General features: G+C 66.9%; 1 protein-coding gene across 9 annotated transcripts; it reads left to right on the top strand.

Annotated features, from left to right (window-relative positions):
- The first annotated feature begins 280 nt into the window (after window positions 1-280).
- On the top strand, window positions 281-26,226 carry MAST3 (microtubule associated serine/threonine kinase 3). 9 transcript variants are annotated; one of them, XM_060182271.1, is made up of 29 exons: window positions 281-351; window positions 5,530-5,561; window positions 7,759-7,839; window positions 12,862-12,950; window positions 13,019-13,088; window positions 13,215-13,235; window positions 13,582-13,660; window positions 13,908-14,065; window positions 14,301-14,376; window positions 14,797-15,006; window positions 15,185-15,286; window positions 15,398-15,530; window positions 15,898-15,953; window positions 16,267-16,352; window positions 16,593-16,801; window positions 17,778-17,916; window positions 18,074-18,206; window positions 18,443-18,608; window positions 18,908-19,009; window positions 19,198-19,320; window positions 19,652-19,761; window positions 20,164-20,300; window positions 20,521-20,717; window positions 21,792-21,986; window positions 22,871-23,091; window positions 23,277-23,399; window positions 23,742-23,878; window positions 24,490-24,653; window positions 24,730-26,226. In XM_060182271.1, the coding sequence occupies exons 1-29, from the start codon at window positions 313-315 to the stop codon at window positions 25,203-25,205; spliced, it is 3,864 nt and encodes a 1,287-aa protein (XP_060038254.1). In that variant the 5' UTR covers window positions 281-312; the 3' UTR covers window positions 25,206-26,226. The 9 variants fall into 9 exon arrangements, with proteins under 9 accessions (XP_060038254.1, XP_060038255.1, XP_060038259.1 ...); XM_060182272.1 differs by lacking the exon at window positions 13,215-13,235; XM_060182276.1 differs by lacking the exon at window positions 7,759-7,839.
- The last annotated feature ends 248 nt before the right edge of the window (window positions 26,227-26,474 follow it).

A 26,474-nucleotide genomic window follows, 5' to 3' on the forward strand; every position in this document is an offset into this window, starting at 1 on the left:
CGTCTGCAGTAAAGCACTCAGTGTGTGGCCCCTGGCGGGCGGGCGGGCTGCGTGGGAATGTTTACTTCTGCTCTGAGGGCGGACTCTGGAGGCTCCTCCCGCGGGGGCGTGGCCGTCGCGGGGGCGGGGCCCGGCGGCGGCAGCTCCACCTCGCGGCCAATAGCGAGCGAAGGCGGGACCAGCGCGCCGTGGGGGCGGGGCGCGGGGGCGGGGCGAGTCGTGTCAGCTGACCGCCGCAGCCATTGGCGCGCGGGGGCGGGGCCGGCGGGGCGGGGCCGGAGGGGGCGGGGCCTGCGGGGCGGACTCGGGGCGATGGACGAGCCGAGCCTCCTGCGGCGCCGCGGGCTCCAGGTGAGCGCCGGGCAGCTGCGGGAGATTCCTGGGTGCGGGGTGCCGGCGGGCGAGCCGCGGCTGCGGAGGCGGCGGCAGGGGTCGGGGCGCCCTCCGAGCGCTCCCCGCTTGCACACCCGCCTGCTGGGACGTGCGGGGTCCCCCACTTTGGCATTTGGGGAAACTGAGGCTGCCGGCTACCCGGCCCTGCACCCCGACGGGGAAACTGAGGCAGGGGATGCCATCCACCGGGGCGGCCGTGCAGGGACTCATCCAGAGAACCCCCGTCTCCCCCGCGCTGGGGTCCCCCTCCCCTGGTTTTGCCCCCAAATCTGCAGCAAACGGGGGCGCTAGTCTGGCGGAGCCCCCCGCCCACCCCTGCCCCCAGCATGCAGTCCCTGCGCCTCCCCGAGCCTCAGTTTCCCCATCCGCGCAAGGGGACTGCAGCCCCCAGCCCCCAAGTCCTTCTGTGTCCCGGGCGCACGCCACCCCCTGAGCAGCCCCGCCTGCCCCTGCGGCCTGGCGGGGAGACCCCCGTGCGGGTGCCTGCGGCTGGACGCGAAATGAAAGCGGAAGGATGGGGGGTCGCACCCGGGCCGGCGGGGGGGGGGGGGCTCAGGCAGGCGGGACACCCCTCCGCCCCCGTGAGGACGGGGAGGATCGAGGGGCTGGCGGGGCCTGGGCAGCAGAGGCCGCTGTGGGGGGTGCCAGCCCCGCCCGGAGCCCCGCAGCCGCCCGCCCGCGGCCTCCCGAAATAGAGCCGCCTCTGGGCGCTGCTGACGTCACGGGGAGGGGGCGCCGCTGACGTCACGGTGGAGGGGCGCCGCTGACGTCACGGGGGACCTTCCCGACCGGCTCGCGGCGCCCGGGGAAACTGAGGCTCCGGGCACGAGCCAGCCGGGACCTGGCCCAGGGCGGCGGGGCGGCCCCTCTCACCCTCCGTCCCTGGCGCAAGCGGGGTCCGCGCCCTGCCCCGCCCCGCCCCGCCCTGCGCCCGGGCTCCGAGACTCTGCCCGAGCGACTGTGGGGGGCACGGCGGGACCCCCAGATAGATGCCAGGGGCCGTGCGTGTCTGCCCTGCAGGCCTGAGGCCCCGGGTCCCAGCCCCGGCATCAGACACACACACGAGGGTGCAGCTGTCGGGGCTCTGGTCTGTCCTCTGGCTCCCTCTCTCTCTCTCTCCCTCTCTCTCTCTCTCAGATTGACTTATGGGAGTCGGGCGGCGGCGCCTGCCTGAGCGCACACATTACCATGAGCAAGGACCCAGGTTCCAGCCCCCGGCCCCCCGCCTGCAGGGGGGAGCTTCGCCAGCGGTGGAGCAGGGCTGCAGGGGTCTCTGTCTCCCCTCTTCTCGCAGTCTTCCTCTGTCCTATCAAATAAAGGGAAACATAAAAGCAGGAGAGACAGGTGGTGGTGCAGCCGGTTAAGTACACCAAGTAGGAAGCACAAGGACCCGGGTTCAAGCCCCCCAGGATCCCCCGCCTGCAGGGGGGAAGCTTCATGAGCGGTGGAGCAGGGCTGCAGGTGTCTCTGTCTCTCACCCTCTCTGTCTCCTCCTCCCCTGTCAGTTTCTCTCCGTTCTGTCCAATAAAATGGAAAAATGGCTGCAGGAGCAGTGGGCTGGTAGTGCCGGCACTGAGCCCAGAGTTAACCCTGGAGGGAGAGAGGCAGGTGTGTTTCTTTCTTATGGGCTGAGAGCAGGGCGTCCCCTCCGATCTACCGTAACCCGCTGCCGGGGACGCAGCGTGTGGCCTGAGGCAGCTCTCCAGCCCTCAATCTTAAAATTCAATGGGGGGGGGGGGGGGTCGGGTGGTAGCGCAGCGGGTTAAGCGCAGGTGGCGCAAAGCGCAAGGACCGGCGTGAGGACCCCGGTTCGAACCCCCGGCTCCCCACCTGCAGGGGAGTCGCTTCCCAGGCGGTGAAGCAGATCTGCAGCTGTCTGTCTTTCTCTCCCCCTCTCTGTCTTCCCCTCCTCTCTCCATTTCTCTCTGTCCTAGCCAACAACAAATATGAACGACATCGACAATAGCAATAATAATAACCACAACAAGGCTACAACAACAAGGGCAACAAAAGGGGAAAAAATGGCCTCCAAGAGTGGTGGATTCATGGTGCAGGCACCGAGCCCAGCAATAACCCTGGAGGCAAAAAAAAAAATTCAATCGGAGTCTGGCGGTAGCGCAGCGGGTTAAGCGCAGATGGCGCAAAGCACAGGACCGGAGTAAGGATCCGGGTTCGAGTCCCCGGCTCTCCACCTGCAGGGGAGTCGCTTCACTGCCATTCCCCATGCCGCCAACAGCCCTGGCTCTGCCTCCTCGGGGCAGAAGTGTCGCCAGGAAGCAGGTTTTGGGATTTGGGGGGGGTCTCCCCACACCTCACCATAGATGCCGCAGGGAAGGCACCTCAGCCAATTAGGGGGCAGCCTGCCTGTCAGAGCCAATCATAGGTGGAGGATGCCATTCCCCCAAAGTTAGAGGCTTCAAGTTGGTGCTGATTGGCCAGTGCAAACAATAGCCTGGGCCTCCTGACCAATCAGATGGCAGCCTTGAGTTGTAGAGCATGGCTTTTGTAAAAAATATATATTTTATATTTATTTATTTTTCCTATTGTTGCCCTTGCTGTAGTTATTGTTGTTGTTGTTGATGTCGTTGTTGTTGGCTAGGACAGAGAGAAATAGAGAGAGGAGGGGAGACAGAGGGGGGGAGAGAAAGACAGACGCCTGCAGCCCTGCTTCACCGCCAGGGACGCGACTCCCCTGCGGGTGGGGAAGAGAAATCACGGCTTCTTTATGTTTCTTTCCCTGTTTTTCTTCTTCCCTTCCTGTTTCTTTCTTTCTTTCTCTTCCTCTCATATTTTTCTTTAAATTTTTAAAAAACTAGTTTTGTTTGATTTATTGGATAGAAACAGCCGAATATGGAGATGGCAGGGGGAGACAGAGAGACCCCTGCAGCCCTGCCTCACCTCGTGTGGAGCCGGGGCGCACGCCCGGGTCCTTGCGCTTAGTACTTGCTGCGCTTAGTAACCGGGGGCCCCGCCGCCTGGCCCCTCTTTTTTCCTTCACTCTCTCTTTTCTCAGAGTCACTTTGGGGAGGAGCTCAGTGGTTTTCAGGACAGCTGTTGACACACGGGTGCAGTTGCTCGTGTCGCGTCCCTGACAAGTGTCTGTCGCCCCGACTTGGGTCTCTCTCCTCCAAGACCATCACCGGGACCCCAAGGCCCTCTTCCCCGAGTCCTTGCTTGGGTGCAGTCCTCCCATCATTTTTATTATGGTTGTGTGTGTGTGTGTGTGTCCCAGACACCTCCTCCTCTTTTTCATTTATTACACAGGAGAGAGAGAGAGAGATGGAGAGGGAGAGAGAGATGGAGAGAGGAAAGAGCCTGAGTCTGACCCTCCCCCCAGCTGAACTATCTCCCAGCCGAGGGCTCGGGCCGGGGTTGAGCCTGGCCCCCGGCAGAGTGCAGCCCTGTGACGTGGTGCCAGTGACGTGGCCTGGGACATGGCCTGTCCCTCGATGCCACCAGGACCACGAGGACAGGAGCCCCCTCACCCCCCACACCCTCTCGCCCATGGGACCTTCGTTGGACAGACAGCAGCACCTTTGAACAGATCCCCAGGCCAGGACTCTCTCCCTGGCTCCCTGGCCCACCTCTGGCCATTCTCCTCCTCCAGGAAGCCCTCCAGCTGCGCCAGCTGTACCTTTTCTTGCTCCCTCCTGGTTCTGTTGGGACGTCCCCCCTGGGGACATTGGCTGAGCTCCTGCCCCCCACCCCGTCCTCCCAGGCCTCTGATCTGGGGGTACCCAGCATGGGAGAGTTGAGGCTCCTGCCCAGGCCCAGAGCAGGATGGTGTTTTGGGGGGCGGGAATCCAGCTCTCCCTCCAGCTGGAATCAATCCTGGAGAACAGCCGGCACGGGGTGTGGGGGGACCTGCGGGCGGAAGCAGATGGCGCCGGGAACAACACGGCGGAGGCCGGGGTGTGCGGGTGAACTCTGCGGGGGCCCCCTTCCACTCAGCCTTTTTTTGGGGGGCTGCCATCAACGTGCCCCTCCCCCTGCCTCCCCAGTTGTTGTTTTTTCCCAGAGCCCTGCTGAGCCCTGGCTGGGGGATTGAACCCGGGGCCTCAGAGCCTCAGGCAGGAGAGTCTTTTGTAGAACCATTATTATTATTATTATTATTATTTCCCAGAGCCCTGGCTGGGGGATTGAACCTGGGGCCTCAGAGCCTTAGGCAGGAGAGTCTTTTGTAGAACCATTATTATTATTATTATTATTTCCCAGAGCCCTGCTGAGCCCTGGCTGGGGGACTGAACCCGGGGCCTCAGAGCCTCAGGCAGGAGAGGCTTTTGCAGAAGCCTTGAGCGTTTCCCCAGCTCCCCCCCCAATTCTCTGTGAGAAGCAAATGCAGGTTTCTGGGTGGGGGAGGTGGGGGCCCGTCATGCACCTCGTTGCCTTGGGGACAGGGTTCAGCCATGCTTCCCGGGACCCGGCCATCCTTGGGGAAACTGAGGCACGGGCAGGATCACTGGGGGGCCACTTGGGGGAGGGTCCGGCAGCCCCCTTCCTGCTCCCAGCTCCTCCCTGCTGATGGGGTCTGGCATTAGACCCCCCATCACAGCAGCCAGGGAGGGGGCCCAGCGGGCAGAGCGCTGAACTGTCCTGCGTGAGGTCCCGGGTTCAACCCACGGCCTCCCCTCTGCTTTTCTCTCTGTCTCCCTCTGTCTCTGTCTCTCTCATAGCAAACGACTTGAGCCCAAACAATGCAGGGCCCCTCCTCGGTGACCCACCTCTGAAGGCAGAGTCTGGGGTCACAGCAGACCCCAAGCTGGGCTCTCTCACAGTTTGCTACTGTCCCCAGGCCCCAGAGCTGGATCTGCTCTTCACGCCATGGGATGTGGGTGGGGGTCGACCCTGCCAGGGAGCTCAAGGAGGGGGCAGCTCAGGTATAAGCCCATGTTTATGTCTGGCGGACTGAGCCGGGCAGGGAGGCAATCAGGGAGGACTGCCTGGAAAAGGAGGAGGTGGCGCTGTTGCCTAAGGCTTGAGCCACAGTGGAATAGGATGAGAGGAGACAAAAAGGTGGTTGAGGGGGGGAGGGGTCAGCCTGGAAGTGAGTGGGGGACACTGCTGTGGGGGTGTCCGGGGCTTGTCTGCTGGGGAGTGACACCCCTGCCCACAACCTGCCTCCTCCTCTCTTTTCAGAAGGAGCTGAGCCTGCCTCGCCGGGGACGAAGGTGAGCTCGTGGGGGCCCGGGGTCTTAGGGCGCCGTCACATAAGGGCCACTGAGACTCGGAGCCGCCTCCCACCCGCCAGCCCCCCACACACACACAGGGACCTGGCCGGGAAGGGCCGGGAGGGGCTTGTCTGGCAGCCAAGGTGCCTGAATGAATCCTGGGGGGAGGCTGGAAAACTGAGCCTTTGGGGTGTCTCCAGGCTGCACTCTGAGGAGGGCCGGGGTCACAGGGGCCCAGGCCTGACCGCTGGGCCGTGCCTGGTGCAAGGCCGTTGGCCAGGGGCAAAGTCCCCACGGAGGACGGCAGGCCCAGCTGTTTACTTGCTGAGACTGGGGTGTGGGGACTCCCCCGCAGATCCCCCACACCGACGACAGAGCCCCCAGACGCAGACGCAGGCTCGGGGCGCGGGTGGGGCTGGGGTGCCACGGGGGCGGCTTCTCGCTGGAGGCCTTTGAGGGGGGCTGTTGGGGTGCAGAGTCCTGGTGCCAGGGCCCCTCACCCAGCGCACAGGGGGAAGAAAAAAGGAGTACAGTGGGATCAGGGTTCAGGACATCCCCAGGGGCGAGGTGTGGGGTCCTAGAGACCCCCAGGATGGGGTCCCCCAGGGGCGAGGTGTTGGGGTCCCCCAGGGGCGAGGTGTTGGGGTCCCCCAGGGGGCGAGGTGTGGGGTCCTAGAGACCCCCAGGATGGGGTCCCCCAGGGGCGAGGTGTTGGGGTCCCCCAGGGGCGAGGTGTTGGGGTCCCCCAGGGGCGAGGTGTTGGGGTCCCCCAGGGGCGAGGTGTGGGGTCCCCCAGGGGCGAGGTGTTGGGGTCCCCCAGGGGCGAGGTGTGGGGTCCCCCAGGGGCGAGGTGTTGGGGTCCCCCAGGGGCGAGGTGTGGGGTCCCCCAGGGGCGAGGTGTTGGGGTCCCCCAGGGGCGAGGTGTGGGGTCCCCCAGGGGCGAGGTGTTGGGGTCCCCCAGGGGCGAGGTGTGGGATCCTGCAGCCCCCCCACGCTGGGGTCCCCCAGGGGCAAGGTGTGGGGTCCTAGAGACCCCCACGTTGGGGTCCCCCAGGGGCGAGGTGTTGGGGTCCCCCAGGGCCGAGGTGTTGGGGTCCCCCAGGGCCGAGGTGAGGGGTCCCCCAGGGGCGAGGTGTGGGGTCCTAGAGACCCCCCACGTTGGGGTCCCCCAGGGGCGAGGTGTTGGGGTCCCCCAGGGGCGAGGTGTTGGGGTCCCCCAGGGGCGAGGTGTGGGGTCCCCCAGGGCCGAGGTGTGGGGTCCTGCAGCCCTCCCACGTTGGGGTCCCCCAGGGGCAAGGTGTGGGGTCCTAGAGACCCCCACGTTGGGGTCCCCCAGGGGCGAGGTGTTGGGGTCCCCCAGGGGCGAGGTGTTGGGGTCCCCCAGGGGCGAGGTGTGGGGTCCCCCAGGGGCGAGGTGTTGGGGTCCTCCAGGGGCGAGGTGTTGGGGTCCCCCAGGGGCGAGGTGTGGGGTCCCGCAGCCCCCCACGTTGGGGTCTCCCCTGCGTCCCGCTAGCCCCGCCGCCAGGACCCGCCGGCACTTGGGGGGTGCGGGGCGCAGTGCGCTGAGAACCGGTCCCCGAAGCCCACCGCTGGCCAGGGGCGCGGGCCGCCACATTCGGGGTTCGCCCTCCCAGGGCGGGGGCCCCACTCTCCGCGGCGCGGGGGGCTCCGGGGTGCCGTCCCCGGGGTGCAGCCCCTCATCTGGGCGCCCCTCCTCCGCCGGGCGGGGCTGCGCAGGTGCGGGGCTCCGAGTCCCGCCCCCGGGTGGAGCCAGCCCGCACCCCGCCCCCCCTCGCCGTGTCCGCCCGGCGCTGTCCCCGCGTCCGTCTGTCCGGCACCCCGCGATCGCCACCCTTGGGTGCGCGCAGGGGAGGGGGCGTCGCCATGAAAGGGCGCAGAGACCGCCTGCGCATCCCGGCGCTGAGCCTCGAGTGAGTGCCGGCCGGGCCGGCGGGGGCACCTGGGGGGCCGTGGGGGCGCAGTGGGGGGGGCTCCCCGGGGCTGCGGACACCCGCCCTCTCCGCACCCCCTGCATCCTTGTCCCAGCGCCGCCGCCTCCAGGGAGCCCTCCCGGTGTGCAGGCCCAGCCCCTCCTCCCCTCCCCTCCCCTCCCCTCCTCTCCGAGGCCTGCGGGACAGCTCAGGACTGGGGGTCCCTCGTCCCCGGAAGTGTCACGGCGGCCCCCCTGTCTTTGCAGTCTGTCTCCGAGCAGCCTGAGCCCCAGCCCGGGGAGTCCCCACAGCCCCTGCAGCCCCTCCTTGGGGCTGCACCCCTGGAGGTAAGTGACCGCGGGGGCGAGGCGCCCCAGAACTCCAGGGACACCCCACCCACCCAGGCCTCCACTGCGGGGGCTCCCTGCCTCAGTTTACCTGAGCCTGAGCCGGGGTCCCAGCCAGGGCCGGGGTCCCCCATCTCCACCCCCCACAGATGGCAGCAGCCAGGCCGGAACCTGAGCCGGGAGCCAAGGACACCCCAAGCAGGTGGTGGCTTCCCAGGCTTTGACCTCGAGCCCCGTCCCGGCCTCTGCTCACAGCGTCCAGGGGCCCCTAGTGGGGTCCCTACCCCCAGCACCCCCAAAACAAAGGCACCCCCCACCACACACACCCAGCCAAGCCGCTCTCTCTTGTCCCTTCCAGATCCCATGTACCAGCTGGGGAAACTGAGGCGGCCCTGCTGCCGGGCCTCACTGTGGATGGGGCCACCCCGAAACAGGAGGGAGTCTCAGGGGTGTGCAGGGCTCCTGGCACCGTTCCGTCGGTGGTGGAGGGGGTGGCTGGTGGCTCCCGGGAGAACTGGTGGTCTATCAGTCATTCTCACTCTAGTCTGAAAGAGTCGCTCCCTGGTGGTCTATGGGCTGGAGAATTCGGGGGGGGCTGGTCCAGTGACAGGTGCCTGTCACCTCCCTGGGAAGAGGTGGCAACCGAGGCACAGGAGTTCCTGTGGGGGACCTCGCGCGCCAGGGTGACACTGGAGGGGAGGCAGCTCCCAGAGCCTGAGCTGTGGGCCAGCAGGGGCGCGGCCAGCAGAGGGCAGCAGAGCCCCGTGCCAACAGGGTGCCCTCCTCTGCCTCCTGGGCTGCAGGCCGCTCGAGCTCCCCCAGTAAGGAGGGGTCCTGCCCCTGTGAGCCCAACACACCCGCCCTGGCTGCAGGTGCCCAGGAATGGATCATTGGGGTCCCCTCTGCTGGACCCCGTTTCTCCCTTCAGGATGCTCTCTGCCCACCCCTCATACCTAGGACGCCCGTTCCCCAGAGGGGAGGCATCTGTGGGGGCAGGGGCTCCTCCATCTGTGCTGGTGTTTTGTTTTTTGGGGGGCCTTGAAAATCATGTGGAGGAAGAAAATGGGGTCTCTCCAGAGGGCAGGGTGCAGGGCGGGAAGGGCCTGGGGGAGTCTGTCACCCCCTTCCCACACACATACCCTGTTCCACCACCACATGCAAGGCCCCCGCTCCCTCCCCCAGCACTCAGAGCAGTTCCAGAGCCCGGGAGAAACTCAGCAGGCAGAGCACACACCTTGCCAGGCAGGAGGCCCTGGGTTCAAGCCCCACACTACATGGGAGCGCCATGGATGGTACTGGGAAGCTCTATGGGTGGTGTCTGTGATCTCTGTCTCTCCCTTTCCCTCTAAAAGATAATGCACAGAAAACTTGGGCCCAGGAGGTAGCTCCTTTACCTCTCTGTGCCTGGGTGCTTCCTGGGTGCTGCATGGGGTGCGGGTGGGGGTGTCCCCAGACATCTGGCTTGCGTGGTCAACCCATCCAAACCCCCCCTTCCCAGCCCTGCCCCTGGCCCTTTTACACTTCTGAGGGCTTCCTGGAGGAGGTGGTACCAGATTACTTGGTGGGGGTGGGAAAGGCTTCCCAGGTGGTGCGGAAGACAGGGGCCAGGCCGGAAGGGGGGGGCTCGAGTGCCCTAATCAGGAAAGGGTGAGCATCCCAGAAATGGGGTCGAGGTAATTTGTGGAGTGGGGGGCAGTTCCCAGGTCCTGCGACTGGGGGATCCCAGTGCCTTAGACCACCCCGCCCTCACATAGCAACAGTTTGTCCTAGCAACGACCCATCCTGCCAGTCCCCTTAGCAACAACAGCCCCCTTCCTGGCTGGGCCAGCCACACCTTGCCCTCTGCCCAGCCAGTCCCGCCCCACGTCCGTGGCCCTAGCAACGCCCCGCCCCATCACCAGCCTCCCTAGCAACGCTCCGCCCCATCTGCGGTTATAGCAACGCCAACTTCCGCTGCCCTAGCAACGCCCCGCCCCTCCTCCCGCAGCCGTAGCAACGTCCCGCCCCATCACCCGCAGACCTAACAACGCCTCCTTCCTCTGCGTGCTGCCCTGGCAACGCCCCATCCTGTGTTCCGCCGCCTTGGCAACGCCCCGCCCCTTCTCCCGCCGGGCTGGCAACGCCCCGCCCCCTTCGCCCAAAGCGGCCCCGCCGACTGCTTTCTCGCCCCCGGCCACGCCCCCGGCCACGCCCACGGTGGGCGGGGCTCCCGCTGGCTCGGGCGCTTCCTGCTCGCCCCCTCCCCGCGGCGCCCCCCGCGGCCCCGCCGCCCCCCGCCCGCCCGCGGCCCGGGATGTCGGACCCCAGCTACTGGACGGCGGGGGCGGCTGGCCACCGGGGCCGCCTCGCCAGGGGCGCGCTGCTGCAGCGCTCCAAAAGGTAGGCCCCCCGCACCTCGCACCCCCATTTCTCGCCCCCCACCCCCCGCGATCGCGCGTACCTACCAGGGCGGGGGGGGGGCGGGCATGGGCACCTGGGGTCCCCGGGGCTCGACCCCCGGTCTGGGCCGCGTAGCCCCCGGAGTGGGAGAGGACCTGCTCAGAAAAGCACTCGGGGGCCCCAGAGTGGAAAATTTGGGGGCGCCATCAGCTGGAGCTGAGCGCGGTCGGGCCTCAGTTTCCCCTTCTGAAAACGGCGCCGGCTGGGGGTGGGGGCGCTGCTGGATCGGGGTCCCCCTGCTCAGCCCCCGCTGGGCTGTGTGTCCTCAGCCGGGGCCGTCACCTCTCGGTGCTGGGTGCATCCTGGGTGCCGCGTGGGGGGCTCCGGGGGTCCCGTGTTGGGCCGGCGGGTTCCTATGCTGACCCCAGGGACCCCTGACTCTTCTCAGTTCTGGGGGAGCCCCACTGCCCAGGCCTGCCAAGACACCCCCTTCCCCAGGATGGGGTGTAGACGGCCGACCTCACGGGACCCCGAATTCAGAGACCCCCCACTCCCCCAGGATGGGGTGTAGACGGCCGACCTCACGGGACCCCGAATTCAGAGACTCCCCACTCCCCCAGGATGGGGTGTAGACGGCCGACCTCTGGGGACCCCGAATTCAGAGACCCCCCACTCCCCCAGGATGGGGTGTAGACGGCCGACCTCACGGGACCCCGAATTCAGAGACTCCCCACTCCCCCAGGATGGGGTGTAGACGGCCGACCTCTGGGGACCCCGAATTCAGAGACCCCCCACTCCCCCAGGATAGGGTGTAGACGGCCGACCTCACGGAACCCCGAATTCAGAGACCCCCCACTCCCCCAGGATGGGGTGTAGACGGCCGACCTCACGGGACCCCGAATTCAGAGAACCCCCTACTCCCCCAGGATGGGGTGTAGACGGCCGACCTCACAGGACCCCAAGTTGTGAGCTGTGACACGTGGCCGGGGTCATTGACCCTGGAGGCTTCTGGGGCCCCTGCTTCCTGCAGGGAGGGCTGGCCAATCTTGGGGAGCCCCCAGGAGACCCCCAAATGGGGTGTTTTCAAGAGGGCGGAGTGGGGAGTCCAGGGCGGTGCCCCGTGTTTTTCCACCTGACAGAGGACACCCCTCACTATGAGGGGCCAGGTGGGGCCCCGGCGGATGTGGGCGGGAGGGGCAGGAAGTGCTGTGGGGACCGGAACCGGCTTCGCTTGGCTCCAGCCTGGGGTTCTGGGGGGCCTCCGATCTCAGGTGCTGCCCCAGGCGCCCCCAGGACCCAGAGTCTGGCACATCTGCAGACGCAGAGGGGCAGGCGGGTGGCCCCAGAACCCCGCTTTCTGCCCCGTCACCTCTGGGGACCCCGTCCCCCCAGCTCGGAGACGCTGGCTGCGTTGGAGGCTGTGTGGGCAGCAGCAGCTCAGCTCAGGCAGCCCGTTGCCGGGAGACAGCTCTGGGGGGGCGGGGGGGTCGGCTCAGCGGCTAGGGCTGGGCCCCGGGTTCGAACCCCGGCACTGTGGGGCCCTGCTCACTCTCCTTGTTATTACTCAGGTCGTATATGTGAATACATATCTGTCGCTAAGGCTTCACTGCTCAAGACTGACTTTTTCAGACAGAGAGTGACAGCCCCACACGCAGTGGGGGCCGGGTTCCAACCTGGGTGGCACTCACGTCAAAGCAGCCGCACCATCCAGGCAGCCTGTGTGAAATCAAAAACAAGTGCTTGGGGGCAGGGCACTAGCTCAGGGGTTGGGCCCAGGACCTGCATGCCTGGGACCCAGGTTCGAGCCCCAGCACCCCCTGCAGTCCTCTGTTCTAAGAGATCACTGACAGCGTGTGACAGTTAGTAGTAGTGACCATGATTTGAGAGGGCCACTGCGGTTTCCGGTGAGGGGATGGGGACACAGCCTCTGCTGGTGGGGACGGTGGGGTGTGAGACACCTGTGATCTCAGGATTTTGTAAATCAATATTACCACCAATAAAAGAATAAGAATGAAGTTAATATATATATATATATATATAATTAATATATATATATGCGCTCTGGGGTGTGGACTCTCAGGCGGGAGGTCCCAGGTTTGATCCCCATGTTGCAGGAGCCAGAGGCTCTGCTCTCTCTCGTTGCTAACTAAGTCTTAAGAAGGAGACCCCCCTTCAGGGCCAGGCAGTGGCGCACCTGGTTGAGCGCAAATGCTGCAGTGCTCAAGGACCCAGGTTCGAGGCCCCGGTCTCCACCTGCAGGGGAAAAGCTTCCCAAGTGGTGAAGCGGGGGCTGCAGGGGTCTCTCTGTCTCTCTCCCCCTCTTCCCTCTCCATTTGTGGCTATCTATCTAATAAAGATTAAAAAAAAAAAGAGGAGACCCCAGAGTGGGTTCTGAGGCTCCAATGAGCAGTGGAGGGAGGTGTCTTGGGGGCTCACCTCCCCGTGGTCCTGGGGCGTGCATGGGGTGGACGGGGGCCCTTGCTCCTGCCCCCAGGCTCCGGGGTTCCCTCTTTTCAGCGGGGGGGGGGGCAGGATTTGCAGTCAGAACTGGGGGGCACCAGCTGGCTCAGGGCTGCTGGTTCAGAGGTAGCCGGGATGGCCTCGGGGCCCCCATTGTGACCTCCACCCCCCTGCCCCCCACAGCTGCCGCAGCGGGAACCGTAAAAGCCTGGTGGTGGGCACGCCCTCGCCCACTCTCTCCCGGCCACTGTCGCCACTGTCGGTGCCCACAGGTGAGTGGGGGGTCCTGCGGGGCTCGGGGTGCCGGCTCGGCCCCCCTGACTCGGCGTCCCCCCCCCAGGCAGCAGCCCCCTGGAGAGCCCCCGAAACTTCTCGGCCGCCTCTGCTGTCAACTTCCCTTTCGCCCGCAGGTGAGGCCCCAGTTTGGGGGGGGGGGGCAGGAGGGAGTGCGAGGGCCTAGCATTTGTCCTCACCATTTGTCCCCCTCTCCCCCCCGGCCACTGGTGGTGCCCCCCAACACACTCGGCCCCCCACAGCCACCTCCCCCGCACAGACAGGTAATTCCACCTCTTTAACCCACTCATGGGGAGCCTGCGGGGGCTGGGGGGCCGGGCAGGAGCACCCCCACCACCCTGGAGTCCCCCCTCAGGTTGGGAAGCAGCCAGTGCCCTCCCACTTGTGTGGCAATACAGGCTCAGCCGGCACAGTTTGGGTGAGGATGGCTGTCATCAGGGAGGGCTTCCTGAAGGAGGCGGCTTCCTGGCAAAGCTGCTGTGCCCTGGCTCTTCAGGGTTCTGGGGGATCTCTGCTTTTAGAAGAGGTCGCCCCTATGGCCCACCAGTGGCCTTGTCCCGGCTCTGTACCCCCCCCCCCCCGCCTGACCGCTACTCTTTTCCTGTGCAGGGCTGACGGGCGAAGATGGTCCCTCGCATCCCTGCCGTCCTCAGGCTATGGGACCAACACGCCCAGCTCCACCGTCTCGGTACCCGCGGTCTCAGGGGGTGGGGGTGGGGTGGGGGGGTGGACAGGGTCCTGGTGGGCCGGGCACTGCAGCTGGGGGGGTTGATAGCTGCATAGTATGGGCCGGGCATTGCAGCTGGGGGTTTTGACGGCTGCATAGTAGTCCAGCGGGAGCCCCTCGCTATCCGATGGCCGGCCTGGCCTTGCTGGTGGGCGGACGCGGGAGCTGGGGCTTGAGGGTGGCGCAGTGACAGCGACCCCACCCGCAGTCCAGCTCCTCCTCAAGAGAGCGCCTGCACCAGCTTCCCTTCCAGCCCACGCCGGACGAGCTGCACTTCCTGTCCAAGCACTTCCGCAGCTCGGAGAGCGTGGTGGACGACGAGGGCGGCCGCTCGCCCCGCCTGCGCCCTCGCTCCCGCAGCCTCAGGTGCGGCCCCGCGGCTGGATGGCCCCGCCCACGACGCCTCGCGGGCCCCGCCCACACCGCCGGGTCTGCCCCGCCCAGCCGGCCAGGCCCCGCCCACCCGCACAGTCAGGCCCCGCCCCACGGCCTCGATAGCACCGCCCTCGCAAACCCCACCCGTTCAGGCCACGCCCACACGCCACGGCCACGCCCCATCCCCGTGCTAACTATCCCCTGTGTCCCCCCCGCCACCCCGCAGCCCGGGCCGTACCTCGGGGACTTTCGACAATGAGATCGTCATGATGAACCATGTGTACCGGGAGCGGTTCCCCAAGGTGCCGCCCCAGCCCTGCTGCCCGCCCAGCCTGCCCTGCACCCCTGCCCCCCAGTTGGCTGCTTTCTGGGGAAAAGCATCACAAAGACAGAGCGGAGAGACCCCCACAGTCCCGCCCACCAGCCACGGTGCCCCTATGGGCTGTGGGGCCCGAACCCGGCGCCTTGAGCTCCGCAGGGCTGACCCCTCCCTGCTGCCTGGCACGCCTGACCTGCCCAATCTAGACCCCCCCCCTCCGCTCCCCTCTGCTCCCCAACCTTGCCCCCTGAGCCTCTGACCCCTTGACCCTTGACCTTGCTCTCTGACCCTCAACCCTGCCCTTGACCCTCTGCCCCCTTGACCTTCAACCCTGCCCCCGACCCTCTTGCCTCTCTGACCCTCTGCTCCCTGACCCTTGCCCCCTGACCGCCCCCGCCCCCAGGCCACGGCGCAGATGGAGGGCCGTCTGCGCGACTTCCTGGCCACCTTCGAGCCAGGTGCGCAGCTGGCGCTGGCGGATGGGGTTCTGGGCTTCATCCACCACCAGGTCGTGGAGCTGGCCCGAGACTGCCTGGCCACGTCCGGGGAGGCCCTCGTCACCTCCCGCTACTTCCTCGAGATGCAGGAGAAGCTCGAGCGTCTGCTGCAGGACGTGCGTGGGGGCGGCGGGTGGGGGGACAGAAGACAGGGACAGGGCCGAGGGGACAGAGGACAGGGGGACGGGCCAGGGACCCGAGGATGGGGGTAGGGCCAAGGGGACAGGACGGGGCAGGGGTGGAGGGGCACCTGCACCAGGGACCCAGGAGCCCCGCCTGCCCACCCACCCCCAGGCCCACGCGCGCTCGGACAGTGAGGAGGTGGGCTTCGTGGCCCAGCTGGTGCGTAAACTGCTCATCATCATCTCGCGTCCGGCCCGGCTGCTCGAGTGCCTGGTGGGTCCCGGCCCGTGTGTGTGTGTGTGTGTGTGTGTGTGTGTGTGTGTGTGTGGACCGGGAGGGCTTCCTGAAGGAAGAGGCACCCACCCTCCTGCCTGTTCCCTGCAGGAGTTCGACCCTGAGGAGTTTTATCACCTGCTGGAGGCAGCGGAGGGCCAGGCCCGGGAGGGCAGTGGCATCAGCTCCGACCTGCCTCGCTACATCGTGCGCCAGCTGGGGCTCGCCCGGGACCCGCTGGAAGGTGGGCTTGAACCCAGGCCTCTCGGACCCTGAGGGCCAGTGCTCAGGACCCTCCCTGGGGACCTTCCCTGCGTGAGAGCCCAGGTTCCCGCCTATGCGGGCGGGCGGGCGGGGTGGGCTTCCTGAGGCCGCCTGTGTTCTCTCTCCCTGCCTCTCCATTGTCTCTTTTCTGTCTCCTGTCTTCTGTTTCTCCTGCTGTTCTCCCTGTCTCTCTGTCTCTCTCTCTGTCTGTATCTCACTCTCTGTGTCCCTCTGTCTCTTCTCTCTGTCTCTCCTCCACTCTGTCTCTCCAGAGACCTGGGGACAGGAGCAGGTGGTGGGTGGTGGAGGGCGGGAGAGGCCCCTCATGGAGGCCTCACTTCTTGCAGAGATGAGTCACCTACATGAGAAAGCGCCACCCCCCGCTGCCCCCGAGTCCCCCCAGGTGAGCTGCCCACCGCCTGCCATCGGCCCCTCCCCCAGACTGGATGGGGGTGTCACCTCACAGGGCGTAAAAAATTGATTCTGGGGGCGTTCAGGGTGGGTTCAGCGGGGGTTCCCGGGGACAGGACTCGGGGCCGGGGGCCAGGGGCCACAGGAGCGGGGTGGGGGGCCCCAGGAGGGCCAGATCCCTGGGGAGACGGGCCTTTCTCACAGACCCTGGGAAGCGGAGACTAGAGGGCTTGGGGGGAGGACGACTCGGATACAAGGGGGGGTCTTTGGGGAGCACTGGGACCTTGAGCCCCTCTGCATCCCAGAACCGCGCCCTGGGGGGCCCGTTAAGGAGGAAGCCGTGTGAGAGCGACTTTGAGACTATCAAGTTGATCAGCAACGGGGCCTATGGGTGAGCCGGGCTGGCTGGGGTGCAGGGGGCCCCACGTCATGATCCCCGTTCCCTCAAGGGCCAAGTACCTTGAAGCCAGGGTGCAAGGAGGGTCCCCATGTCCCTACCCCTAGCCCCTGTCCCCGGGCTGTGTAGCCGGGAGCTGGGTGGTGGCAGGGGCCCCTGCCCCCATGTCCCCCATGCCCCCTGGTCCCCGTGTCCCCGTGTCCCCCATACCGCCGTCCCGTGTCCCCTGCCCAGGGCCGTGTACCTGGTGCGGCACCGTGACAGCCGGCAGCGCTTTGCCATCAAGAAGGTCAACAAGCAGAACCTGGTCCTGCGCAACCAGGTGCATCAGGCCTTCGTGGAGCGCGACATCCTCACCTTCGCGGAGAACCCCTTCGTGGTCGGCATGTTCTGCTCCTTCGAGACGCGCCGCCACCTCTGCATGGTCATGGAGTACGTGGAAGGTGGGCAGAGGGGCCGTGCGGGGAGACAAGGAAGGCGGGTGCCGGGCGTCCTGACTTCAGGGCTCAGACCTGGGGCCGCTGGGGCTGGGGGCCGGTGGGAGGGGCGGGGCTGGCTGTCGAGGGGGCGGGGCTTGTTGGCCGGGGCGGGGCTGGGGGCGGGGTGTGGTTAACAGACCTGGGGATGGGGCTGCCTGGCCTGGGGCAGAATTGTCGCACACGGGGCAAGGCTGGGCTGCCTGGGGAGAGGCTGGCTGATCTGCTAAGGTGTTAGCTCACTTGGGACCCTGCTGGCTCGGATGGGTTGGCCAGCCTGGGGGCGGAGCTGTATGACCTTGGGGCGGGGCTGGCCAGCCTGGGGGCGGAGCTGTATGACCTGGGGTGGGGCTGGCCAGCCTGGGGGCGGAGCTGTATGACCTTGGGGCGGGGCTGGCCAGCCTGGGGGCGGAGCTGTATGACCTGGGGTGGGGCTGGCCAGCCTGGGGGCGGAGCTGTATGACCTTGGGGCGGGGCTGGCCAGCCTGGGGGCGGAGCTGTATGACCTGGGGTGGGGCTGGTCAGCCTGGGGGCGGAGCTGTATGACCTCGGGGCGGGGCTGGCCAGCCTGGGGGCGGAGCTGTATGACCTTGGGGCGGGGCTGGCCAGCCTGGGGGCGGAGCTGTATGACCTTGGGGCGGGGCTGGCCAGCCTGGGGGCGGAGCTGTATGATCTCGGGGCGGGGCTGGCCAGCCTGGGGGCGGAGCTGTATGACCTCGGGGCGGGGCTGGCCAGCCTGGGGGCGGAGCTGTATGATCTTGGGGCGGGGATGGCCAGCCTGGGGGCGGAGCTATATGATCTTGGGGCGGGGATGGCCAGCCGGAGGGGCGGGGCTGGCCGGCCAGGGGAGGGCCCAGGGGGAGAGTCCGGGTGGAGCCTAGCTGACAGGGGCGGGGCTGGGGTGGAGCCCACCGCCGGGGCAGATGGTCAGCTACGCCCGCAGGTGGGGACTGCGCCACGCTGCTCAAGAACATGGGTCCGCTGCCGGTGGACATGGCCAGGCTGTACTTCGCCGAGACGGTGCTGGCACTCGAGTACCTGCACAACTACGGCATCGTGCACCGCGACCTCAAGCCCGACAAGTGAGGGCCGTGCGTGGGGGGGGCGCCCCGGCCTGCGCCCCCATGGCCAGCGGCCTGCCCGGAGTCCGGGGGCCACGTCTGCCTGGCCTTTGGGCGTCGCCGGTGCTTTCTGGGTCTGGGGTGCCCCTTCACGCCCTGACACCCCCTGCCCCCCCAGCCTGCTCATCACCTCGCTCGGCCACATCAAGCTGACGGACTTCGGCCTGTCCAAGATCGGCCTCATGAGCATGGCCACCAACCTGTACGAGGACCACATTGAAAAGGACACGCGGGAGTTCGTGGACAAGCAGGTGGGCGGGGTTGAGTGGGTGGGTGTGGCCTGCGGTGGAGCGTGGCCAGAGCAGCTAGGAGGGGCCAGTGGGTGGGGAGCTTGGCTTGTGGGGCGTGGCCAGAGAAGCAGGGGCGTGTCTTAGTATGCCAGGTGGGCGGGGCTTTGGGGACTGGGCGGGGCCATCCTGGCAGCAGGTGTGGCCCTCCCTCCGCGACCGCTGCCCCTGCCCTTGGCCCACTCCCCCGCCGCCCGCAGGTGTGCGGGACTCCCGAGTACATCGCCCCGGAGGTCATCTTCCGCCAGGGCTACGGCAAGCCGGTGGACTGGTGGGCCATGGGCGTGATTCTCTACGAGTTCCTGGTGGGCTGCGTGCCGTTCTTCGGAGACACCCCGGAGGAGCTCTTTGGGCAGGTGGTCAGCGGTGCGTGCCTGCCGGCCCCGGGTTCGAGCCTTGACGAGTCCCTCACCCCCACGGTCACACACACACATACCGCAGGGCAAGGGGCAGCCAGCCTTGGCCGGCATGCGTCCTGGGTTCCAGCCGCCGGCACCTCATGGCACCCGCAGGAGCTCCGGGGTGGTGAAGCCCAGCGGGCGGGGTGGGGGTGTCTCCTCGCTGTCAACGTGGGGAGCGTGAGAACGAGGGCTCTGCAGTATGTCCGGGGCCTGCGGGGGCTCGGAGGACCAGGAGGCCTCACCGCGCCCCCTCCCGCCCGGCAGATGAGATCATGTGGCCCGAGGGGGAGGAGGCCCTTCCGGGGGACGCGCAGGACCTCATCACCAAGCTGCTCCGGCAGAGCCCCCTGGACCGGCTGGGCACAGGTGCGGAGCTGCGGCCGGGCCTGGAGGGCTGCGGCTGTCGGAGGCCTCCCTGCAGGGCTTTGAGGGATGCCTAGGAGCCTGAGGGCGTCCCGTGTGAAGCCCGGGAAGGAAGCTCAGGAGCTGAGCTCTGCAGAGCCAGTGCGCCAGCCGGGGGCAGGGTCCCCGGGGCTCAGACTGGCCCGTTGCAGGTGGCACCCATGAGGTCAAACAGCATCCCTTCTTCTGGTCCCTGGACTGGGCAGGGCTGCTGCGTCACAAGGCGGAGTTTGTGCCCCAGCTGGAGGCTGAGGATGACACCAGCTACTTTGACAGTGAGCGATAGGCTTGGGGGGCCCCCCGGGGCTGGTGGAGGTGGTGGGCCAGTGTCCCCCACCCGACCGGGAACTTTCCAACCCCCTGAGCTTTCTGAGAGTCCTCCTGGCGTCTCTGGTCACCCCCACGCAAGGCCCCTAGTGTCTGCTGAATGTGACTAGAGCATGGCAGAGGTCCACTCTGAACCTCCGTCTCTTCTGTAAGAATGAGGCTCAGTCTCATTGATGGAAAGGCCCCCTGACCTGGACACTCAGGCCTTCCTGCAGGGTTCTGGGAAGGCCCCGCACCCCTCAGAACTGAGCTGGCCACCTTCCCCCACCCCCCACCCAGCACGCTCGGAGCGGTACCGCCACTTGGCCTCAGACGACGAGGAAACCAATGACGAGGAGTCATCCACAGAGATCCCCCAGTTCTCCTCCTGCTCCCACCGCTTCAGCAAGGTAGCCAGGACCCCCTTTAATTTGGGATGGGGGAGACGTTCTTCTAGGTGGCAGTGGGGACAGAGCTCAGCTGCCCCCCCCCCCACACACACACACACTGGCTGCTTTATTCTTTATTCTGTTGAGACTAAGGTCGTGAGTACTAGAGAGAGGCAGAGCTGAGAGCTTCCCCTGGTGCTGTTGTGATGCCTCCATGTAGTGCCCGGGCTCAAATCTAGCAAGGTGTGAGCGCTACCCACTGGGCTGCTCACTGGGTCTGCCCACTGTCCCCGGTGTTTGGGTGTTTGATCAGTTCTACAACTGGTCCCCAGCTTCATCCCTGGGCACAGGGGGGACACAGGAAGTGAGGTTGCGGTCGGAGCCTGGAGACCTCAGGGGGTGACGATATGCCCCCCCCCCCAGGTCTACAGCAGCTCCGAGTTCCTGGCCGTGCAGCCCGCCCCCACCTTCGCCGAGAGAAGCTTGAGTGAGGACCGAGATGACAGCTGGGAGCACGGCCCCATAGATTACCGTCGGCGTCTGAGCTCCGACATCCCCAGGTGGGCCGGTGGGTGGGACCTGGGTGCAGGGAGGCATTGCAGGGGCCCCTCAGTCGGCCGTCCCAACGCTGTCACACCCGGCAGCGATGGGCCGGGCATCGCAGGATGGGCTTTGCCGCGGCACACCTCGCCAAGGGGGTTGCCTCATGTTTCCTCAGGGCCAGGAGGGGGGGTAGCCTGGGCTGGCGCTGCCCGGGGTGACGACCCCTTTCCTGCCCAGGATGAAGCCCTCCGGCCCCCAGCAAGAGCAGCCGGCCCTGCTCAGCACTGTCGGCTTGAACGTCATGCCTAAGTTCGCCTTCTCCTCCGAGGACGAGGTGGCCAGCCCTGCCCCCGCAAAGCCCGTCTTCATCCTGGGGGAGCCCGACCCACCCCCAGCAGCGCCCCCAGGGAAGCCCAAGCCATCTAGTCTCTCCGGTGCGTGGGGTCCTGTGGGGGTAGACAGGGCCTCAGAGAGGGCCCCAGAGGAGGGGGGCCCTGAGGCTCATTCTGACAAGGGCTTTCATTCACTCATATGTTGCATAGAGACAGAAATAGAACAGGGCAGACAGAGAGACACCTGCAGCCCTGCTCCACTGGTCATGAAGCTTCCCCCCGCAGGTGGGGGCTGGGGTTCTCGAACCCGGGTCCTTGTGCACTCTAATGTGTGTGCTTAACCAGGTGTGCTACCACCTGGCCCCCTTGAAGATCTTACTGATTTGTTTTTGCCCTGGGCTCCTCGGGGCTCCGGCCGGCACCAGGAATCCACTGCAGCCAGTGGCCATTTTCCTTTGGTTCTTTGCAAAACCATTATGCTATCTACCCCCACCCACTTTTTTTTTTCTGCCAGAGCGCTGTTCAGCTCTGGCTGATGGTGGTTCTGGGGATCGAACCTGAGATCTCAGAGCTTCAGATGGGAGAGACTCTTTATAGAACCACTAGGCTGTCTCCAGCACCGTTTATTTGTTTTAAGTTTAATATTTTACTTTATTTACTTACCGGGTAAAGACAGAAATTGATGGGGAGGGGAAGTAGAGAGACAGAGACACCTGCAGCCTTGCTTCACAGCTCATGAAGCTTGGGGGTGCTCAGACCCGGGTCCTTGTGCATAGTGCCGCCACCCAGCCCCTTGCAGACTTAATTGCTTATTCACTCGTTTATTCTTTTTATTGTCTCCAGGGTTATGTCTGGGGCTCAGTGCCGGTACTAGAAATCCGCTGCTCCGGGAACCATTTTTTCCTTTAAAAAAATTTTTTTTTTTATTTGATAGGAGAGAGAAATTGAAGGGGAAGGGGCACAGAGAGGCAGACAGACCCCTGTATCCCTGCTCCCCTCTCGAGAAGCTTCGCCCTGCAGGTGGGGCGGGGTGGGGTCGAACTCGGGTCCTTGTGCCTGGGACAGGTGCGCTCGGCTTTCAGATAGTGTCGGAGCCCACGGTCCCCCAAGCCCAGTGTGGGGTGACCCCCAGCACCCGGGGTGGGGGGATGCTAAACCCCGACCCGCTGTCCCCAGCTGACCCCGCGGCACTGAGCCAGGCGCGCCTGCGCAGTAACAGCACCGGGGCGCGCCACTGCACCCCGCGGGCGCTGGAGGCCGGGCGCGCGCGCAGGCTAGGGGCGCCCAGGGACCCCGAGAAGGCGAGGAACCCCGCCAGCCGGGTCCCCAAGTCGGCGTCCGTGTCTGCCCTGTCGCTCATCGTCACCGCAGGTTTGGCCCGGGAGGGGTCCAGGGGCGGGTTAGGGCGGGGTCTAGAGCGGGGTGGGGGGGGGCCCTGGGGCAGAGGGGCGCGGCGGGTGGCTGGACAGGGACAGGCCCTGGGGCGGGAGTCAGGGAGGAGGCGGGGCCTGGAGATGTGGGCGGGGCCTGTGTTTTGGAGGTGGGGCCAGAGCCTGGGGCGGGAGTCAGGGAGGAGGCGGGGCCGGGTGCTGGGGGCGGGGCCTGGACTTTGGGGCCGGTGAGGGGCCAGAGCCTGGGGGAGGAGCCTGGGGCGGGAACCTGGGAGGAGGCGGGGCCGTGGTGCTGGGGGCGGGGCCTGGACTTTGGGGCCGGTGAGGGGCCAGAGCCTGGGGGAGGAGCCTGGGGGGGAGTCTGGGAGGAGGCGGGGCCGGGTGCTGGGGGCGGGGCCTCGACTGTGGGGCCGGGGAGGGGCCAGAGCCTGGGGCGGGAGTCAGGGAGGAGGCGGGGCCGGGCGATGTGGGCGGGGCCTGTGTTTTGGAGGTGGGGCCAGAGCCTGGGGCGGGAGTCAGGGAGGAGGCGGGGCTGGGTGCTGGGGGCGGGGCCTGGGCTTTGGGGGCCGGGGAGGGACCAGAGCCTGGTGCCATGGGGCGGGGCCTCAATGAGAGGGGCGGGGTCTTGTGGTAGGAAAAGGGATAGGGTGACCATGAGGGGGGCTCAGGGGTGAAGGCCCCGGGGACTGGGGGGGCTGAGGGCTGGAAGGGTTGGGGGGTGGCTGAGCCATGGGAGACGGTATTAAGGGTGGGGGCCTGGAGGGCGGGAAGCCTGGAGTCTGGGGAACTGAGTGGTGCTGTGGGGTGCTGAGGGTTGGGACCCCAGTTCTGGGCCGGGATCCCAGGACTCTCCCCTCCCCCCAGACGACGGCGGCGGTGCCCTCATGAGCCCGCTGTCCCCGCGGTCACTGTCCTCCAACCCGTCGTCGCGGGACTCGTCGCCCAGCCGGGACCCCTCCCCGGGATGCGGGCCACGGCCCCCCGTGCTCATCCGCAGCTGCGGGAAGAAGTTCGGCTTCAGCCTCCGCGCCATCCGCGTCTACATGGGCGACAGCGACGTCTACGCCGTGCACCACGTGGTCTGGGTGCGCCTGCGGCCTGGGTCGGGGGTTCTCGAGGGGCACACCCAGGGGAGCTGTGAGGCTGATGGGGTGCACCCCACGGTTTGGGGGGTCCCAGGGTGCAGTGGGGTCCACTTCCAACCAGCCCAAGGGTCGAGGGGGGTGGGCACGGCCTGTGGCCCCCTCCAGCTCTGCCCCGCTGCCCCCAGAGCGTGGAGGAGGGGAGCCCCGCTCAGGAGGCCGGGCTGCGGGCCGGCGACCTCATCACGCACGTGAACGGGGAGTCCGTGCTGGGCCTGGTGCACATGGACGTGGTGGAGCTTCTGCTCAAGGTGTGGGGCCGGGACCCCCAAATCCTGTTCCCTGCAGGACCAGAAACCCCATCTGCCCCGGGACCCCAGACCCTGTCCACGCTGGTACCCCAAGTCCCATCTGCTCCATGACCCAGGAGCCCCCTCCTGCCTGGGACCCCAAAATTCATCTCCCCCAGGACCCCAAAACCCATTTCCCTAATGACCCTAAAACAGGATTCCACTCTGGGACCCCAAAACTCATCATCCCAGGGACCCCAAACCCATCCGCCCCACCCAGGGCCCCTGGGCCCCCAAGCCCCTACTCCCACACCCCAAGGCCCGCGGAGTGTCCAGGTGGGACGCTGACTCGGGGACCCACAGAGCGGCGGCTCTCTGACCCTGCGCACCGCGGCCCTGGAGGACACCAACATCCGCGAGGGACCTGCTCGCAGGGGTGGGGCCGCGGGGCGCCTGGCGCGGAGGACCAAGCGGGGCCGGCGGAGGGAGCCCCAAGACCGGTGAGGGGGGCCCCTGGCTGGGGGAGCCCTGCTGGGTAAGTGGGGCGCCCCGGAAGGAGGAAGGAGGGTAACGGTGGTATGCGGGGTGGGGACTGAGCCCCAAGGCCAGAGAGACAGGAGCAGGGGTCAGGGAGGGATGGGGAGCCCCAGGGCAGTGCGGGGACCCCTCTGGGCGTCGGAGTTGGTGTTCAGGGCTCCAGGGCCTGGATGTTTGGTTGGTATCTAAGGCTGGGGTTCGATTTTCTGGTCCTGGACTTGGGGTGCTGGGATGGTGGGTTCCTGGTGTGGGGGGTGCAGGGATGGGGCTCCTGGGGTTGGGGGTGTCCCAGTGTTGGGTGCTGGTGTTTGGGATGGGTCCCGAGGCTGCAGTCCGGGTGGGGGGTCCAGGTGTTGGGTGCTGGTGTTTGGGATGGGTCCCGAGGGTGCAGTCCGGGTGGGGGATCCAGGTGTTGGGTGCTGGTGTTTGGGATGGGTCCCGAGGGTGCAGTCCGGGTGGGGGGTCCAGGTGTTGGGTGCTGGTGTTTGGGATGGGTCCCGAGGCTGCAGTCCCCTGCCGGGGGTCCCGCTGTGGAGTCCCGGCAGCGGTGTGGCCCTGAGCCCCGTGTCCGCAGGCGCAGGTCGGTGTTGAGGAAGCCGTCGCCGCAGGCGCCCGCCCTGCACCCCAGCCGCAGCTTCTCCGCGGGCCTGCACCACTCCGTGTCCTCCGGCGACAGCCTGCCCGGCTCGCCCACGCACGGCCTCACCCCGGGGCCGCCCACGCCCGACGGGCCGCCAGGTGGGCACTCGGGCAGGGCCGGGCGCTGTGGCTGACGGGGGCCGCAGCCTGACCCGCCGCCTCCCTCTGCCCGCAGACGGCGCGTCCCCGCCCGGCGGCTCCCCCGGCTCCAGCGGCCCCGCGTCACCCGCCCCCGCGCCGCACGCGCGTCCCAGCTCCCTGCACGGCCTGGCCGCCAAGCTGGGGGCGCCGCGGGGCCCGGGCGGCCGGCGCAAGTCCACCAGCAGCATCCCACCGTCCCCGCTGGCCTGCCCGCCCGCCGCGCCCGCGCCCCGCGCCCCGTCCCCGCTGCCCGGTCACCCCACGCGCTCCCCGCGCCTGCGCCGCGGACAGTCGGCTGACAAGCTGGGGGCCTGCCCGGGGGAGGCGGCGCGCCGGGCACGAGGCGCGGACAGCGAGTTGGTGGTCATGCGCCGCCTGCACCTGTCGGAGCGCCGGGACTCCTTCAAGAAGCAGGAGGCGGTGCAGGAGGTCAGCTTCGACGATGACAATGCCGCGCCCAAGTCCGCAGGCAGCCGGGAGGGTGGCCTGGAGGAGGCGGGCCTGGACTGAGCAGACTGTCTCTGGGGACCCCGTGGAGGGCGGTCTGGACATGGGGCGCCGGAACTGATCCCTGGGACCCCAAACACGATGACAAGAATGGAAGGGTGGGACTGACCCCTGCTGCACTGGGGGGGGGGACCCCACGGAGGTCACCCTGGAATGGGGAGGACTGACGGCCCCCGTAGTCAGGACCCCATGGGAGGCACCTTGGACTGGGGGTCTGGGCTCATACCCCACTGTGCCCCGGGACCCTGCAGAGGGCAGCCTGGACTGGGGGGCGAGACTGGCCCCTACTGCTCCTGGGGACCTCTTGGAGGTCACCTGAAATGGGAGGACTGACCCCCCTAGTGCTCCCCGGGACCCCACAGAAGGGACCCTGGCCTTGGGGAGCTGGGAGTGACCCCCAGTGTCTCCTGGGGACCCCTAACAGGGCGGTCGGGACTGAGGGCAGCTCTGACCACTGGGCTCCCACATAGTGCGGCCTGGAGGTGGGGCCTTGAATGACCACCCACCCACCCCCAGGGATCCTGTGAAGGGCACCCTGGAGGCAGGGGCAGGGGGCACTGAGAATGAGCCCACCGCTATCTCCTGGGAGTCCACAAAGGGTGCCCTGGAGAGGGGCCTGGAATGACACCCCCACTGTCCCCTGGGGGGACCCCCACCCTCCTAGGCTTGTAAATAATGCCCCCCACTAATTTATTACTTTTATAAGCTCTGCCCGCTGCCGCACCACAGCCATCCAGACCCCTTGTCCGTGTTTCTGTGAATCCCAGAAGAGCGTTTTTGGGGTCCCCTCTGGGAGGGAACTCCAGTGAGACCCCTCCCCCGGGGGGGCAGTGTGGATCTTGGAGCCTCTGCACAGCTTCCTCTCCTCCAAGCCTCAATTTCCCCACAGCATTTGTGGGGTGCACCCCCCAGTGTGCGAGTGACGCCCAGGCCAGATGCATGTGAGCAGGGGGGCTGGTGTCCCCCGGACCCCGTGCTGAGCTGCCTGGCTTGGAGCCACCGCAAATAAAAGCCCTGTGACCAAGCTGAGCCCTGGTGTCTCTTTGGCGAGGGGCTGGGCTCCAAGCAGGGTGTTTGCACAGGTGACGCCCTGGCAGATGGAATATGTAAGAGTAACTAGATAAATATAAATAAATATACATGTCCCCAGCTGCAGGGGGGAAGCTTCCCGAGTGTCGAAGCAGGGCTGCGGGTGTCTGTCTGTCCCTCCCCTCTTCCTCCTCCCTCTCAATTTATCTCTGTCTCTATTCCATAGTAAATAAAGATCACAGA

This window comes from Erinaceus europaeus, chromosome 23 (assembly GCF_950295315.1).
Source record: "Erinaceus europaeus chromosome 23, mEriEur2.1, whole genome shotgun sequence".
In the NCBI taxonomy this organism is placed as follows: Eukaryota; Metazoa; Chordata; class Mammalia; order Eulipotyphla; family Erinaceidae; genus Erinaceus; species Erinaceus europaeus.

Coding starts and splice junctions, on each gene's coding strand:
- MAST3 (XM_060182271.1), top strand. CDS start 313: ATGGACGAGCCGAGCCTCCTGCGGCGCCGCGGGCTCCAG. Junction 13,089..13,214: donor AACTTCCCTTTCGCCCGCAG/GTGAGGCCCCAG, acceptor GGCCCCCCACAG/CCACCTCCCCCGCACAGACA. Junction 24,654..24,729: donor CACGCCCGACGGGCCGCCAG/GTGGGCACTCGG, acceptor CTCTGCCCGCAG/ACGGCGCGTCCCCGCCCGGC.